Source organism: Talpa occidentalis, unplaced genomic scaffold, assembly GCF_014898055.3.
Source record: "Talpa occidentalis isolate TD23 unplaced genomic scaffold, MPIMG_talOcc4v2.1 talOcc4.13, whole genome shotgun sequence".
Classification (NCBI taxonomy): Eukaryota; Metazoa; Chordata; class Mammalia; order Eulipotyphla; family Talpidae; genus Talpa; species Talpa occidentalis.
The window spans coordinates 56,755,822-56,773,574 of NW_023601322.1; the positions used below are offsets into that span (position 1 = coordinate 56,755,822).

The following is a 17,753-nucleotide window of genomic DNA, read 5'->3' on the forward strand; positions in this document are numbered from 1 at the left end:
AAAAGAAGTCTTCAGATTAAGTGTAGATTTAAAATACACATATTAATAAAATTTTTATTAATACACATATTAATATATTTTATAATATATAATATTTAATATATAATATAATACCCATGTTAATATATTTATTAATACACATATTAATATGATATTTATATTATAAATACTATAAATTGGCAGGCTTATTGTAAAAAAACAATATTGTCAAAATCACATTAAATTTAATGATTATGATGTGTGTAGATGTGCAAAAGGAATCGTGTCTCTTTAATGTAACTTTGAAGAATTTATGAAATAAATGCATCAAACAATTTGCCAAAGATTTTAAATAAGATTTATTTATGTATTTATACAAGAACCAGGTTACAGACCAGATGTGGTGGAAGGTGAGAGGATTCACCAGAGACAGAGTGGGGAACAGAACAGGGAGACTAACGAAATACACTGCTGAGGGGAGCAGCGGGCGCAACAGGAGAGGTCCGCTGGCCATGTGGGTAGCTCTCTGGCCAGCTAGTGATCAAACTCATGCTGCAGAGCCTGTGGATACCTTCACAGTGCTGTGCTTAACCCCTTGCACCACCAGGGAAGTCCAGTAGTTTGACAATTTAACATGAGTTGTTATGACAATAAACACAATGTCTTTCCATTTGTTCGTGTCTCTGTTCAATTTTTAGCAAAGTTTGTGGTTTTCATTGTATAAATCTTTCACTTCCTTGTTTTTCCTTATATTTCAAATGTTGTACTGTTTTCTAATGACATTATGAATGGGATTGTCTACTTCTTTTCTAGATGTTTCATCTAGAAATTTTTTGATTAATTGCCATAATTAATGTATGCCAGTTTTTTGTAGCCTCAACTTTACTGAAATTATTTCTAAGAGTTTTTTGACTGATTCCTGGGGTTTTCCTATTTATAAAGCAATATTATAAGTAAATAAGGGTAATTTTACTTCCTCTTTTCCAATGTTTGTCTCTTTTATTTCTTTGTCATTCTTACTTGTTCTAGCTCGGACTTCCAGTACTATATGATTAAGAGTGGTGGGAGTGAGTATACTTGTCTTGTTCCTGACCTATGGAAAACTGTTTCAGCTTATCTCCATTTAGAATAATGTTTGCTGTAGTTTTTCCATATGTGGAATTTATTAGGTTGACAGATGTTTCTGTTATATCCAGTCTAATAAGTTAATAAATGTTATTCTGCATCTATTGAGATAGTCACATAATTTTCTTCATTGCATTGTTGTGATATTTACACATTTATTAATGTGTAAATGTTAAACCATTCTTTTAACCCCAGATAAATCTCACTTGTCATGGTGTATAATTATTTCATTCTGTTATGTTATTGAATTATTAAATACAGCTTGTTATATTTTGTAGAATATTGGTCTATAGTTTTCTTTACACAGGTTTTCCTTATCTTGTTTTGGTATCAAAGTATTGCTGGACTTGTAGAATGAGTTTTTAAGTGTTCACTCCTTGATATATTTGAAGTTTCTGAGGAGGATTGCTGCTAATTATTTTTATAAATATTTGATTAATCATTTGATGATAAACTTCTGATGTCAAAAATCTTGGGGGTAGAAGAAAAATAATGCTCTAAAATCCAAGAAAGATGTTAACAGCATCAGAATGATAAAATACCATTCCCGCAATACTCATAATGTGTATTCATATATACACACATATATATACATATATGTAATCAGAGTTGTAAATTAATTTGTTGAAGTAAATTAATGATTTTTCTATACTACTTATAAGGTATAGAATAGTATACTGCTATATTTTTCTGGTGAATAGATTTTTTTGTTGTTGTTTTGGAAACTCTAAAATTGTTTGAACTCCATTTTGCAGAGTACTGAATACTAATTAAGATATTAATTAAAAATTTGAAAATTACTCACTCAAAATTGAAGTTGGCAGTTATCTTATAGAATTTATCCATGTCAAAAACCTAGCTACCACCACCCTACATAAGTAGTATAGAAGACATATAATTTACTCTTTTCATTAATTAAATACAGTTCTTAAAATTCTTTTAAAAATAATTATTATTTTTATCTTCTCATTCATGCTTATAATCATTGCATTTTCCCCCCTTAACAATCAGGATACAGAATTTCCTGTCTAATGGACAATCTCACAGAAGTGACAGAATTCCTGCTAATGGGATTTTCTGACAACTTGGAATTGCAGATACTACAAGGTGGACTATTTCTTTTGATTTATTTTGCAGCACTGGTAGGAAATCTTATCATTGTGATTATCATTACTTTTGATCAGTACCTTCACACTCCCATGTACTTTTTTCTGAAGAACCTCTCCTTTTTGGATTTGTGCTATATCTCAGTAACTGTGCCTAAGTCAATTCACAACTCCCTGACTCATAGAAGCTCTATATCTTATCTTGGTTGTGTGGCTCAAGTTTATTTTTTCTTTGCATTTGCATCTGGTGAGCTGGCCCTTCTCACTGTCATGTCCTATGATCGCTATGTTGCCATTTGCTACCCCCTCCAATATGAAACGATTATGACATCAGGGAAATGTCACCAAATGGCAGTCATGGCCTGGCTAAGTTGCTTTTCTTATGCAGTGGTACACACAGGCAACATATTTTTGGAGCCCATTTCAAGATCCAACCTGATCAACCAGTTCTTCTGTGACATACCCCACGTTTTGGCCCTGGTTTCCTGTAAGGTATTTTTAATTGAATTTGTGACCCTGACTCTGAGTTCTTGCTTGGTTTTAGGGTGTTTTATTCTTATGGTCACTTCCTATATCCATATCTTCTCAACAGTGTTCAGAATACCTTCAGTTGAGAGTCGAGCAAAAGCCTTCTCTACTTGTACCCCACAACTGATTGTCATCATTCTCTTCCTCACAACAGGGCTCTTTGCTGCTTTAGGACCAATTGCTAAAACTTCTGTCCAAGATTTGGTGATTGCTATGGCTTACACAGTTTTGCCTCCCTTCCTAAATCCCATCATATATTGTCTTAGAAACAAGGAGATCAAGACAGCTATCTGGAGGTTATTTCGGAAGAGGGTTTATCCTCTATCAAAATAAAACATAATGTCTTTGATGGTGGAATATATCTAGAAAAGATCATAATTCCTTTATAACAAAATTGATATTGAATGGCAGAAAAATATCTTTCCAGCCTTATATTTAGAATATAATGCAACTGTTTCTTAAAGAACAAAATATGTATAAAATATTTTGAAGTTGTGTAATTGCAACATGCTGTGATGGCACATTGCTTCTTCTTTTATATATCTTCCAAACATATACATGTCTTATATCTAACCTGTATCTATATACTCAACTAATCATGCATTTGATGGAGGAGGGCAAGCATACAGACAAACACACACACATAACATTTATTTTTATGACCTTATCTATCCAATCAGCAGCAGAGAAGCTAAAATAAGTTAGGTAGTTAGCTAGAACAAGAGTAAACATAGTGATTGTTGCTTTTTACATTATATTTTGTAAATATATTTTCTTTCATTTTTAGTTAATTATATATTTCTGTCAGAGAATTAATCGAAGATTCAGCAACACCCTTTTCAGGCATCAATTTTAATGCAATCCTGAAACAAAAAATTCAATTGCATGCTTCAAATAAATGGATCAAACATTCTCAAATTAATATGGACCCACAAAAGACCCCGAATAGCAAAAGGTATCCTAATAAAAAAGGGAAAGGTAGTTTTACACTTTCAGACTTCAAATTATAGAACAAAGTCATAATAATTAAAACAAAATGATATGGGAACAAAAAAGAGAGACAAATGGAATTGAGAATCTAGAATAAATTTAAATATATACATATATATGTATATATATATGTATCTCCACCTAATCTATGACAAAGGAACAAAGAATATGCAATAAGTCATAGAAGCTTCTGTTGCATGCAAAAATAAATTGAAACTAGTTCACTAGCACATACCATAAACACACACAAACACACGTGAAAATGGATAAAAGACTTATTTAAGACCTTCAGCCATAAAATACATAGAAGAAAACATTGGCAAAGCACTCACTCCATTACATAAATTTCAGAGTTAACAAATTCATACATAGAAGCAAGGAAAACAAAAGAGAATATAAACAACTGGGACATCAAACTAAATAGCTTCTGTATAGTGAAGAAGGCCATAACTAACACAAAGAGACATCCTATGGCATGGGATAAAATATTTGCTTTTTATATCTAACAAGGGACTTATATAACAAAGATCTATAAAAATCTAGTACAAATCAACAAAAAGAAAAGTAACCCAATCAAAAAGTAAAGGAACTAAATAAGCACTCCTCCAAAGAAGGAATACAGATGACCAATAGGCTCATGAAAATATGTTCATCATACCACTTATCATCAAGGGGATACAAATCTAAACCATGAGATTCTACCTAATACCAGTTAAAACAGGTCATATTGAAAAGAGAAAAAAGAAACAATAGAAATTGCTGGCAAAAGTATGGAGAAAAAGAGCTCACTTATACTGCTGGTGGGAATGTAGACTGGTCTAGCCCCTAAGGAAAGTAATGTGTAGGTTCTTCAGTAGACTAAAATGGATCTACCAAACCTCCTCGATGTCTAACCAAATAAATACAAACATCTCAAAAGGTTCAAAGAAAACCTGCAACCTTATTTCAGAAGGCACTATTTAAAATAACCAAGATATGGAAACAGATGTCCAAAACAAATTAGTGAATCAAGAAGATGTGGCAAATATACAAAATGGAATACTAATCAGAAATCAATAAATGTAAATTAATGCCATTTACAGAGACAAGGATGCATCTGGAAGAGATAATATTAAGTAAAATAAATCAGAAGGAAGGAGAAATAAATACTGGATTGTATCACTAAGGTGTGGGAATACAGAAGAACCAATCTAAGAACCAGAGAAAGGCAAACTTAAAAGCTAACCCTTGAAAATTATAGCACTGAATAATCCAAAGATGGGATGGATTTAGGGAGGAATAGGAACAAAGATGAAAAGAAGCACAATGGACTGTGGTGGTGGACTATAGGTGATTTGGTGACCGGTACATTATGATGGTGATATCTAATGGAGAGAATCCTAATGTTACCACAATTAAATAATTAATTCTTTTCAACATTAAGAAATGAAAAGTCTTATTTGTGAACTTACCAAAAAATAAATTATTTGAAAAGAATTGATATTAAGAAATGTTTATTGAACAAAGAAAACAATCCAAGTTTCTCTACTTAAATTTTGTAATAATTATTACAATTATAAAAACAAAAACAAGAAAGTGTACAAAACTTGTTTTAATAAACAGTAGTATAAATATTTTTACCTCTATATTCAAGTAACTTACTCCTCACAATATCACTATGGTATTGGCTCTATTCCATCCTGGTTTCACAGATAAGAAAACAGATAGATCTCAAGAACAAAGCCTATACCACATTGCTGAAATTTTCATAACCAAGAATTGGTTCGAATAGTTTGACAGAAATAGAAATTGTAATGTATTCCACAAGTCTGTATAATATTAATATCTGTAATGAATACAAATAATGTTCTCATGTTATTTATATTTCCAGCAAACATTCACTTTTCTTTCATGTTTTCTTAGATTTTGGATTATTGTTGCTAATATATTTAGAATTATTATTCCTATTATATGCGCAATTGCATCAGAAGTTGACATTTTTGGCACCATTCTTACCTGTTATTTCAGATTAATAGTGTGACATAAATTATATACCAATTCTATTCTTCAAATCATTTTAAATAATTATTTTGTTTCTTCAACTAACAAATTTAAAAAAAACACTAGGTCCTGGAGGTCCGGATATAATTTTAAAGAAATTTCCCATTTCCTTTTATGATATTTGGTTTATTCATTTTAAATAAAGTTTTGCATTTTGAAAGTTTCATTTCCATAAAAAGTGTTCTATTTAGGATTTTTAAATGTGTTACTATCTCAATTTACAGCCATTAATTCACTGCTAATTCTTTAAAATTATATGTTCTTAATAAGGCACTGATTGTATTTTTTAGAAGTCTTGTTCTTTTATTTTATCTTTGTGATGATAGAATTTTAAAAATATTCTTTCAGAGGGAATGGTAAGAGAAGGCTAGGAGAATCCTAGAACAGACATTTCTTCCACAGGTACAGTAAAGAATGCCTATATTAGAGCAAATGCTTTAGACAAAGAATTGAGAATTCAAGGGTCAGCATCTCCACAAGGAAATGAGATAGGATGTATTAGCACACGTAGGAAAGCCTGAGACACTGAACACCAGGAATTATATTGTGGATCATATCATAAGACTGGAAAGAACATTAGGGGCATGGAACCTTGTCCTTGGGATTTAAAGACTGACTTCTTTGTGGATGTCTCACCAGAGAGGTGAGTGCCCTTATTCAGAAGTGGAAAAACTTTCCTCTGGAGAACAGGTTGATGAAGGGTATATATAACCAAGTGACCTGCATTTATTAAAACTGAAATCTGTGGAGGATGAAAGGGATATAGTATTTCCCTTAACTGGGAAGATACTTTCTCTTGGTTCCTCTTTGTTTGAATGATGATGGCATTAGGCAGATGACAAAGTGATTAAAATAAGATAAGGGAAAATGGTCAGAGGGAAAAGTAACACAATATTTTTTTGCCAAGACTTTATGAAGCTTATAGTCAACCTGCAAATCTAGAAACATATACCAGCCCATAGTAATTGATGGTGTTTACACACCTGGGGAACATGCTGTGGATCTTCCTGGAAGAAGCATGTAGTCATAAACCCTCCTGAGGTTTCCCATGGCCAGTGCCTACATCCCCAGTGTAGTGCCAGGAAGACACAAAGCTGGTTCACTATGATCCATGCAGATGGGTAAAGGAGAGTCCTGGAGCCCTCAGTGGCTTTTTCAGGCTTTAATTGAGGTTTTACATGTAATGTGGCAGCAAGGTACAAGACAGTACTGGGAGGCCAGGAGGCTGGCAGGACTCTCAGCCCCCTGCAAATTTTCTCTCTTTACTGGGTTCTCTGGCCTCCTACAAGTTTCCCTTGGCCAATATAAATACTGCAGCCATGGCCCACAAAAGTGAATAATACAACTGAAGCAATGTAAAAAAATCCAGGTGCATGCCATCAGGCATGCATTCAGGACTACAGGTATCCATCATCAATCCTAATGGTGGGAGGGCAGAAAAGCCTCATAATCCCTTACCCTACACATGGTAAGACATCAATCAGTCTATGTTCTGTGGACTCCCAGGACTCTGTTGCCCATGGTAACCACTGAGGATACATTTCATACACAAATCTCTGTGGAAGCTGTAGAGATATGATGATTGCCTTGTTTTAGGCCAACCACTGTGTCTTCAGCAGGTACAAGATCAAGTCTCTGGCCTATGGAAGCTAGGAAAGGTCAAAAATCTAAAATCACATAAAAACCAAAGATATAAATTATTAAAAATAATAGAGAAATGTACAATCACAAAATAGATGACAAAAAATAAACACAACACACAGCAAGGGTATACAGTGTAGTAAGTGTATACAGCATATCATATAACCTCAAAGGTATACAGTATAACAAGGAGAGAAACTCCCCAGAGTCCATTCACAAAAATATGGAATAGTTTATCTTCCTATCACATAATTCCTATCAGATTCCAGATAGCCGTATTAAGAAAAGCAAAGAGAGTGATGAAAATTAGAGTTCATCAGAGAGATACAAGAAAACTCAGAAAAACAAATTAATAACCTGAGTGATAAAACTAATTAGCAGAAAATAGAAATTTAAGGTTTATATAAGAAAATAAGAGATTCAGATGGAACACAATAGATGAAATTTTTAAAAAGTTCTTCAAAAAACTATAATTGAATTTACCATGCAATCTAGCAATTCCATTGTAGGTATCTATCCAAAGAACACAAAAACACTAATTGTAAAGAAAACCTGAACTCGTATGGTTATTGCAGCCTTATTCACATTAGCCAAGATAAGGAAGCAAACTAAATTAAAAAAAATAAATAAAAAGCAATAAGTGGATCAATAAGGTGTGTATATATACACAATTGAATAGTACTCAGCAATAAAAACGATAAACTCATGCCATTTGTTGCAACATGGATGGAGATAGAAATGATTGCCATAAACAAAATAAGAAGAGAAAAATAAGTACCACGTGGTTTCATTTTTATGGGGAATATAGAGAAACCAAACAAAAGGTCAGAAAAAAAGACAAAATAAAATCAATTCTTGAAAGCTGACCATAGATCTGAGTCACCCAAAAATGGAAGAGGAAGGAGGTGAAGTTTGTGAATTCCCAGGAGGTAGAGCACAATGGAGTATGCTGGAAAGAGTATGGGTGATTTGGTAGCAGGAAGATGTGGTGACAGCATCTACAGGAGGAATCTTATATTCAAAACATGATTGTTAATGTGTCAAAATATCAACAAAATTAATACAATGGTACTTCTTTAATAAAAAAATAAATTAATTGAAAAAAAATTTGGAGAAAGCAATGGAAGCATAATAGACCAAATAAAATATCAAATGAGTGTACTCAAAGTCAACAAAGGATGAAGATCTGGTGGGAAAAGAAAGATAAATATGATGAAGTAAAAAATGAACACTTTGAGAACTAGTCAAAACCATTAGGAATGACATTAAAATGATGGTTTTCCAAAAATGGGAACAGAGAGTTAATTCAGTGAAATGATAGAGGAAAATTTCCCAAACTTAAGTAAAGAACATGAGACTTACACCAAAACACATATTAGTGAAACTACCAAGATTTCAAGATAAAGAAAGAATTTCAAAGATGACTAAGTGTCATCAGTACACCAATCAGGCTTACATGATACTTCTCTGGAACAACCAGAAAAGCAAGGAAAGAGTAAAATGTCACTCAAAATAGATGAAGATAAGAAAAACACCAAAAATGCCAACCAAAAATGCTATATCCTATAGCATTCCCTTTCACATATTAGGGAGACATAAATTTCCAGAGAGAGAGAGAGAGAGAGAGAGAGAAGCTGAAGGGGTTTGCCAACACTAGATCTGTCAATAAGAAATGTTGTAAGGAACTCACCTATCTAAATTGAAGAAAGGGAATCCATTAAAATTGAATATGGAATTAGAGCCAGAAAGTTAAAGACAAAATCACAGTAGAAAATCCTTTCATACCAATAATCACCCTAAATATAAATTGACTGTGAGCACAGAGTGGCTGGTTAGATGAGAAAACTAAACATAAATTTCCACTGTCTTCAAGAGTATTATCTAAGCCCCAAGGAAAACATAGGCTCAAGGTACATAACGGGAAAACAATCCTACATACAAATAAGACTTTAAAAAAGGCAGGGACAGACATATTTATATCAGATAACATATGTTTTCCTCTAAAAATAGTATCAAAATGGGCCTCCTTTGGTGGCTCAGGCAGTTGAGCGCAGCACTGTGAAGCTCTCCACAGCCTCTGCAGCACCAGGTGGATCCAGGCCCACTGGCAAGGGTCCCACATGGAGTGGCAGACCTCTCCCATTTCGCCCGCTACTCCCCTCAACAGTGTATTTTATCAGTCTGCCTGTTCTGTTCCCTACTCTGTCTCTGGTGAATCTTCTCACCTTCCCACGCATTTAGCCTGTATCCTGGTTCTTGTATAAATAAATAAATAAATCTTAAAAAAAGGTGGTATCAAAAGACAGAGATGGACACTATGTAATGATTAAGTATTAATGTTAGGAACAAATAACACTCATCAAGATATATGCACCTATCAAAGGAGCATAAAATATATAAGGCAACTATTAAGAAATACAAAAACAAATTAGTAAAAACAGAAATGTAGTAAGGAAGAGTTCAACACCCCATTTTCATCAATGGATAGACCCAACAGACAATAAATCAATATGAAAACCAACTATCTTAAATTAAGTTTTAGAGCAGGTAGGATTAACATGTATTTATAAGGTAAAAGAACCCTCCAAAATCTTTAAGACACATTTTTCTGAGGTTCACATGTGTTCCTTTGAAACACCCTGACTTCATGGTCTAGATTCTTGGAGCAATAATATAGGAAAATTGGTTGCATCTATGGATCATGGTGTATGATCATTTTAATGTATTATTGAATTATATTTTCAATGATTTCTTGAGGTTTTTACATCTTTGTTCACAAAGGACATTGACCTACAGCTGTTTTTGGCAAAGTTTTTATCTGGTTTTGAAATCAGGCTAATATTGCTATCTTAAAATGTGTTAGGGGGTGTTCCCTCTTTTTTGATATTTTGGAAGAGTTTGGGAGATATTGATTTTTTTTTAATTCAGTAATGTAACCATCTGGTACAGGGTTTTTGTTCTTAGGGATATTTTTAATTGTTGTTTTGATTTCTGTACTTATGATTGGTCAGTTCCAGCTATTTATTTCTTCCTCATTAAATCTCGGAAAGTTGTTTTTAACCATTTTAAACAATTTATGCATTTCTTATAAATTGCCCAATTTATTGGTTTATTTATCAAGAATGTCTTAGTAGTCTTATTTTTTAATTCTCTATTATCTGTTTTTTTAAGATTTATTTTATTTATTTACACATAGGGCATAAATAAGAGCTGAGCTGAAGTCAGAGGTGTGGGGGTTAAGAGAATTCACCAGAAACAGAGTGGGTAGTAGAACACACAGATTAATTGCAATATACTCCTGAGGGAGACAACAGGCAAGACAGGAGAGGTCTGTTGCATCATGTGGGTTAGCTCCCTGGCCTGGGATGGAATGTGTGCTGCTGTGCTGCTGATAGCTTGCTAGTGCTGAGACTTAGTGCTGTGCCACCAAGGAGACTGTGTAGTATCTGTTTTAAGTATGTGCTTTTATTTCTGATTCTCTCTCTCTCTCTCTCTCTCTCTCTATATATATATATATATATATATGCATACCTGGAGGTTTATAGCATAGCATACATGGAGGTTTATATTGTTTTTTTTTTTTTTTTCAAAAACCAGCTCCTGGTTTTATTGGTATTTTGTATCATCCTTTTTTTTAAACAATATTTATTTTATTTACGTAAGAGCCAGGGTACAGGCCAGATGCACGGGAAGGTGAGCGGATTCATCAGAGACAGAGTGGGGAACAGAATAGGCAGACTGACGAAATACACTGCTGAGGGGAGCAGCAGGCGAGACAGGAGAAGTGGGTTGCTCGCTATGTAGGTTGCTTTGAGGCCAGTGGGGATGGAACCGCCACTGCAGAGGCTACGGACAGCTTCATAGCACTGCGTTCAACCGCTTGCACCACCAGGGAGCCCTTGTATCATCCTTTTGTTTCCTGTTTCATTTATTTTTGCTCTAATTTTTATTAAGTTCTTCATTCTACTAATTTTTCATTGTGTTAGTTCTTTATGAAGTATAGCAAACCTGGGGGAGAGGTTGATCCAGCTGGTAGGTCCTCACTTGCAAATTTAAGAACATAGAACATGACACTGGGAAGAAACGACAATAACAATAAAAAGATTCATTTGCAGGCCTCCCTGGTAGCCTAGGGTTTAAGTCTCAGCGCTATCGCTGCTAAGGCCTGAGTTCCATCCCTGGCCAGCAAGCTAACCCATATAAGGCACAGCAGACTTCTCCTGTCTCTTGCTACCCTTAGCAGTATGTTTCTTTGGTTTTATGCATGTCTGCAAAGACACAGAGCTTTATCTCTGCTTTTTTTAATGAAGACATAACTTTTTTTTTTTTAATGTAAATTTCAAGGTTAGAGTCTTTGTACCATTATCTATGGAAAGGCAGTTTAATTCACATTGAAATAACCAGTTTAGGGCCTCCCCAGTGGTGCAGCAGGTTGAGTGCCACACTCTGAAGCTGTCTGCAGCCTCTGCAGGGCGGGTTCAATCCCAGCCAGCAAGAATCCCACATGGTGCCACAGACCTCACCTCTCCTGCTGCTCCCCTCAGCAGTGTATTTCTATTGTCTGCCTATTCTGCTGCCTTCTCTGCCTCTGGTGAATCCTCTCACCCTCCTGCGTCTCTGCCCCATACCCCAGCTCTTGTATAAAAATAAATAAATCTTAGAAAAAAAGAAATAACTAGTTTGTTTGTTCACATGCACCCACACATATAGCTTAAAAAATAAGAAAAAAATAGAAATGTTTGCAAAGAGAGGAAAGGAAAGCACATCAAACAAATAGTCAAAGCCAAAATCAAGTTTATTTCATGCAATCAAAATCAAATTCCCAAGGTATGGAGTGATGAAAGTAAGTTGCCTGCAAGTTTTAAGGAAATGTGAGTAGGTAGCAAACCATCACAAGGAACAGGCCGTTTCTCTGACATTAGGACTTGAGCACCACCACTCTGCCAGGTTATCAGGAGCTAGATATCTAATCAGCAGATCTGAAAGGATCAAATCAAACACTTTAGTAACAAGTGCTAGGATATGTAAATTAGTTATTCCTTGTCCACCATTTGTAGGAAAGTACACATAGGTCCTGCCCTTATGAAAAACTGTATGGGGGGTTCTCAAAATATTAGCAATGGATCTACCTTAGGACTTAGCTTTTTCCTAGACATCTACCCTATGAATGTAAGAACATGAATTAGAAGTGATATGTGCACACCTATGTTCATTGCAAGACTATTAAAATACCCGATTTAAGTAAAAAACCTGATTGCCCAAGCACAAATGAGTGACTTAAGAAGATATGATATATATACACAATGGAATACTACACAGTGATAAAAGAGAGATGAAATCTTGACATTTGTGACATCATAGATACACTGAAAGGGGGTACGTTAAGTGAAATGTCAGACAAAGAAAGTTAAATACCGGATTATTTCACTCATATGTGTAATGAAGAGAAACCAAATAAAGGAACAGAAACTCAAACCCAGAATAAAACCTACATATATGACTATAGAATTAAAGCTACTAGAAGGAGAGGGTGAGGGAAGGGGAGCTTATAGAAGAAGGGAGACAATGGACTATGGTGGAAGATTATGATTGAGTTGGTGGTGGACATGGTTTATGATACACATCTAAAGGGGTATGAATCTATGACCCCTCAATTTTTTTACAGTGTTATAAATCATTATTACCTGAATAAACATAATACAATTTAAAAAATAAGTAATAGCAGACCCTCAAAGAGCTCTGTGTACATCCATATTCATAGTATCATTAGTCACAGTGTTACAGAGTAGCCCCAATATAAAACAGGTTACCTGACTGTGGGTCCTCACCCACATGCTTAAAAAAGACTTATTAATACTCTACTGCAAGCACACAAAAAAGGTTAATAAAAGGTTTATTTACAAGGGAAGGGGAAATGAGGAAATGTACAACTCGGGGAGAAAAGAGGGAAATAAAATCTTAAATGCATTCTACCCTTTCCACTGCACTGGAATCCCAATGGCATTCTGAGAGCTGGCCATGAGCCACGAGCCATGAAGCCAAGATGAGAGAGACCCCAAGGCCCACGTGTCTGGTTTTTATACCAAACCTGGCTGCTTAACTCCACCTTCAGGTCCCAGCAAGCTTCCCTTTGATGGTGATGGTGTTTATCTTTCCCAGTGTCTTGATGGGTTTGGTCTGGAGTGGGGGTGGAGTCCACAAAGCCTGTATGGAATTAGCTCAGGACATCCTTTCCCCCTAACAATAGTAGTTACATTTGAAGCAATCCAATGATTATTTGGTCTTTTTTAATAAAATAAGTTTAATGCAAAATTTAAGATATACACTTATCATCATAGTAGATTTCTTTCTTTTCAGAAAAAGCAACATTTTAATAGTGAAAAAGTCATTAATTTTCATTAATAGTTTAATTTTTCTCTTTTATTTTTAATTTCTTTTCTTTCTTTTTAAAATTAAGTCGTTTATGGGCCTCCCTGGTGGTGCAAGGGGTTAAGACACAACCTATGAAGCTATCTGCAGCCACTGAAGCACAAGTTTTATCCCCAGTCAGGGTGCTGCCCACATGGTGCAGCAGACTTCTCCTGACTTGCCCACTGCTGCCCTTAGCAATGTATTTCAGTCAATCCGCCTGTTCTGCTTCAAACTCTGTCTCTGGTGAATCCTCTCACCCCTCACACCTCTGGCCTGTACCCCAGTTCTGGTAGGCATAAATAAATAAATCTTTAAAATTAGGGTAACAAAATGAACATGGCAGCAAGGATGCTGCGAGTATGTCCTCCCATTAAAAAAAAAAAGTTAATAGGGAGGTAAAGTGGCAGGTCCCTGTGAAAACCAGGACAGGGAAGATAAACTAGCAATTCTGGCAAACTGCCTGAAAAGGAAAGTTGTCATAAAAGAGGACAAAAAGAGAGGAAATCTCAAAATGTTGCTGCTACTATCCCCCACCCACAAAGCCTGTACATTCCGACCAACAGAAATAAAAAACAACAGCAACAAAAACAATTAGCACAAACTACAGATCAAAAGGAATTGTGAGTGGAAAGGAACTACTGCAGGCACCGCTCCCCAAGAACAGGAACTGTGGAGAACCATATGGGAATTACCATGGAGGTGATCAAATACCTCCAGGCACCATTAGAGGAAGATAAGGACTCCACAGAGACACCTACAAAAAGCCTGAGGCCAGCGGGTAAGCTTGTGCTGAAAAGCTTGCACTTGCTCAAAAAGCATATGTGGATCACAGCTGCCCAGGTCCCAGTGCCCTCGACCTAAGTTTGTGGGGAGACAAGTGGAAACTGTCACTGAGGTGAATGACCCTCACTGAGTAATGAGATGAGACAAATAATCAATGAACTGAAGAACAAAAAAAAAAAATGAGACATTAAGAAAGGAAATAAAAGAAAAGGAAGAGACTAAAATATTACCGGAGGAGACAAAGGGCTCTTCGAAAAGTGTTGAAAACAAGACTGAGGAAATGGAAGATCGGTCAGTACTCTGGAAGATACAGAAATAGAAAGAACCAAAGGAGAAAAAGAGAGAGAAGTGCAAAGGAAGAAGAATGATAATACCCTTACACAATTATCAGACTCCATGAAGAGAGGAAATATAAGAGTTATAGGCATTCCAGAAGGTGAGGAGAGAGACAAAGGAACTGAGAAATTATTCAAGGAGATAATTGAAGGAAACTTCCCAAGTATGAAAAAGGAGATGAATATAGACATACAAGATGCAAGAAGAGGGGCCTCCCCGGTGGCGCAGCGGTTGAGCGCTGGGTTGCGAACCTGCCCGCGGCCTCTGCGGCGCCAGTTCGATCCCCGGCTGCTCCCCGGCCACCAGAGGAGGGTCCCACATGGTGCGCAGACCTCTCCTGCCGCCCGCTGCTCCCCTCAGCAGTGTACTTCGTCCTTCTGCCTGCTCTGCTCCCCGCTCTGGCTCTGGTGAATTCTCTCACCCTCCCGTGCTTCTGGCTGTACCCAGTGCATGTGTAAACAAAACAAACAAACAAACAAATAAACAAATAAATAAACATGCCTCTATAAAATTAAAAAAAAAAAAAAAAAAAAAAGATGCAAGAAGAACACCCAATTACCACAATGAAAAGAAAACTACAGCAAGACACATAATAGTAAAGCTTGCAAGAGTTCAAGACAAGGGAAAAAAATGAACTGGCAAGGTGTAAAAACAGATAACTTATAAGGGAAAATCAATCAGATTAACTTCAGACTTCTCCGAAGAAACACTATGGGCAAGAAGAGAATGGAGTAACACATTCAACAAACTTCAAGACAGCAAATGCCAACCAAGAATGCTTTACCCTGCAAAGCTCTCCTTCCTCTATGAAGAAAAATATGGGCCTTCTCTAACTAACAGAAACTCCAGAATTCATTACAATGAAAACCCCATTCCAAAAAATTCTACAAGAAGTCCTAAAGCCAAAAACAACAGAGGAATGATCAAGAAGAGCAGAATACATAAAGGAATAAAATCACAAAAAAAGAAAAACAAAATGGCAAATCCACATGCCAACATATCAATTTTAACTCTAAATGTAAATGGATTAAACTCTTCAATAAAAAGACATAGAGTAGCATGCTGGATTAAAAAGCAAAATCCATCCTTCTGCTGTCTCCAGGAAACACATTATCCACAAAAGATAAACACAGACTGAAGTCATAAAGACATCAAACTAGAAATAAATAATGAAAAGAAAACAACCAACCCTCCCACTTCATGGAGATTTAACTCCACACTACTGGAAGAACACTGGACTAATGAGGATATCAAAGAAGAAATTTAAAAATACTTTGCGTTGAACGAGAAGGAGAACACCACTTTCCAGAATGTATGGGATGCAGCAGGAGCAGTAATAAGAGGAAAATATATAGCAATATAGGCTCACATCAAGAAACAAGAAAGAACTCAAAGAAATAACGTAATCTCACATCTCACAGAGCTAGAAGAAGAACAACAACAGAAGGGAAATAATAAAAATCAAAGCAGAAATAAATGAAATAGAAATCTGGCCTGTTCCCTGTTCTTGTATAAATAAATAAATCTTTAAAAAAACTACCACTATTTGCAGACAGTGTGATAATATACATCAAGAACCCTAAAAACTCCACAGGGAAACTACTTAAAATAGTCAACAAGTTCAGTAAAGTAGCAGTATACAAAATCAACACATAAAAATCAGTAGCCTTCCTATACACAAATAATCAATCTGAAGAAGAAGAAATCAAGAAAGCCATTCCTTTTATAATAGAAACAAAATAAAAAAATTAAATACTTGGGAATAAGCCTAACAAAAGAGGTGAAAGACCTATACAAAGAAAATTATAAAACACTGTTAAAAGAAGTAGAAGACACAAAGAAATGGAAAGACATCCCCTCCTCATGGATTGGAAAAATTAACATTATTAAAATATACAGATTCAATGCTATTTCAGTAAAAATCTCAATGATGTTCTTCAAAAAATAGAACAAATCCTGATGAAATTCATATGGAACTACAAAAAAACATGAATAGGCAAATCCCTACTGATGAAAACAAAGGATAAAGAAGGTATCACACTTCCAAACTTCAAGCTATACTACAAAGCCATGATAAATAAAACAGTTTGGTATTGGAACAAAAACAGACATACAGATCAATGGAATGGAATAGAGAGTCAAGAAATAAAACCACACTTTTATGGACAATTGATCTTTGACAAAGGAGCAATGGAACACAGACAGTTTGTTCAATAAATGCAATAAATGGTGCTGGGAAAACTGGAACACCATGTGCAAAAAAATGAAACTAGACCACTGTGTCTCACCATGCACAAAAATCAACTCAAAATGGGTAAAAGAACTGGACATACAACATGAAACCATCAAATATATAGAAGAAAATATAAGTAAAACAACAAGATATACATTGCAATAACATCTTGAAAGACTCATCACCCAAAGCAAAGAAAGTCAAGGAAAAAATAAATACCTGGGATTGTATCAAACTGAAAAGCTTCTGCACAGCAAAAGAGACATTAACCAAAACAGAGTGACTCACCACTGATTGGGAAAAAATCTTTGCACTCCAGTCAACTGATAAAGGACAGATCACAAAGATATACAAGGAATTCACATGACTTCACAAAAACAAAATAAACAATCCAGTCAAGAAATGGGAAGAAAAACTTAATAGACATTTTCCAAAGAGGAAATGTAAATGGCCAACAGGCATATGAAAAAATGTTCAACATCCCTTATAATCAGGAAAATGTAAATTAAAAACACATTGAGATACTACCTTACACCAGTAATAATGGCACATATCCAAAAAAAAAAAGAAGAAGGAGGAGG

The 17,753-nt window shown here is 35.3% G+C and overlaps 1 protein-coding gene across 1 annotated transcript; it reads left to right on the forward strand.

Annotated features, from left to right (window-relative positions):
• Positions 1 to 2,135: 2,135 nt before the first annotated feature.
• On the forward strand, positions 2,136 to 3,071 carry LOC119242677 (olfactory receptor 14I1). Its single transcript, XM_037508192.1, has one exon. It carries the CDS (start codon positions 2,136 to 2,138, stop codon positions 3,069 to 3,071), a length of 936 nt encoding a protein of 311 aa, XP_037364089.1.
• The last annotated feature ends 14,682 nt before the right edge of the window (positions 3,072 to 17,753 follow it).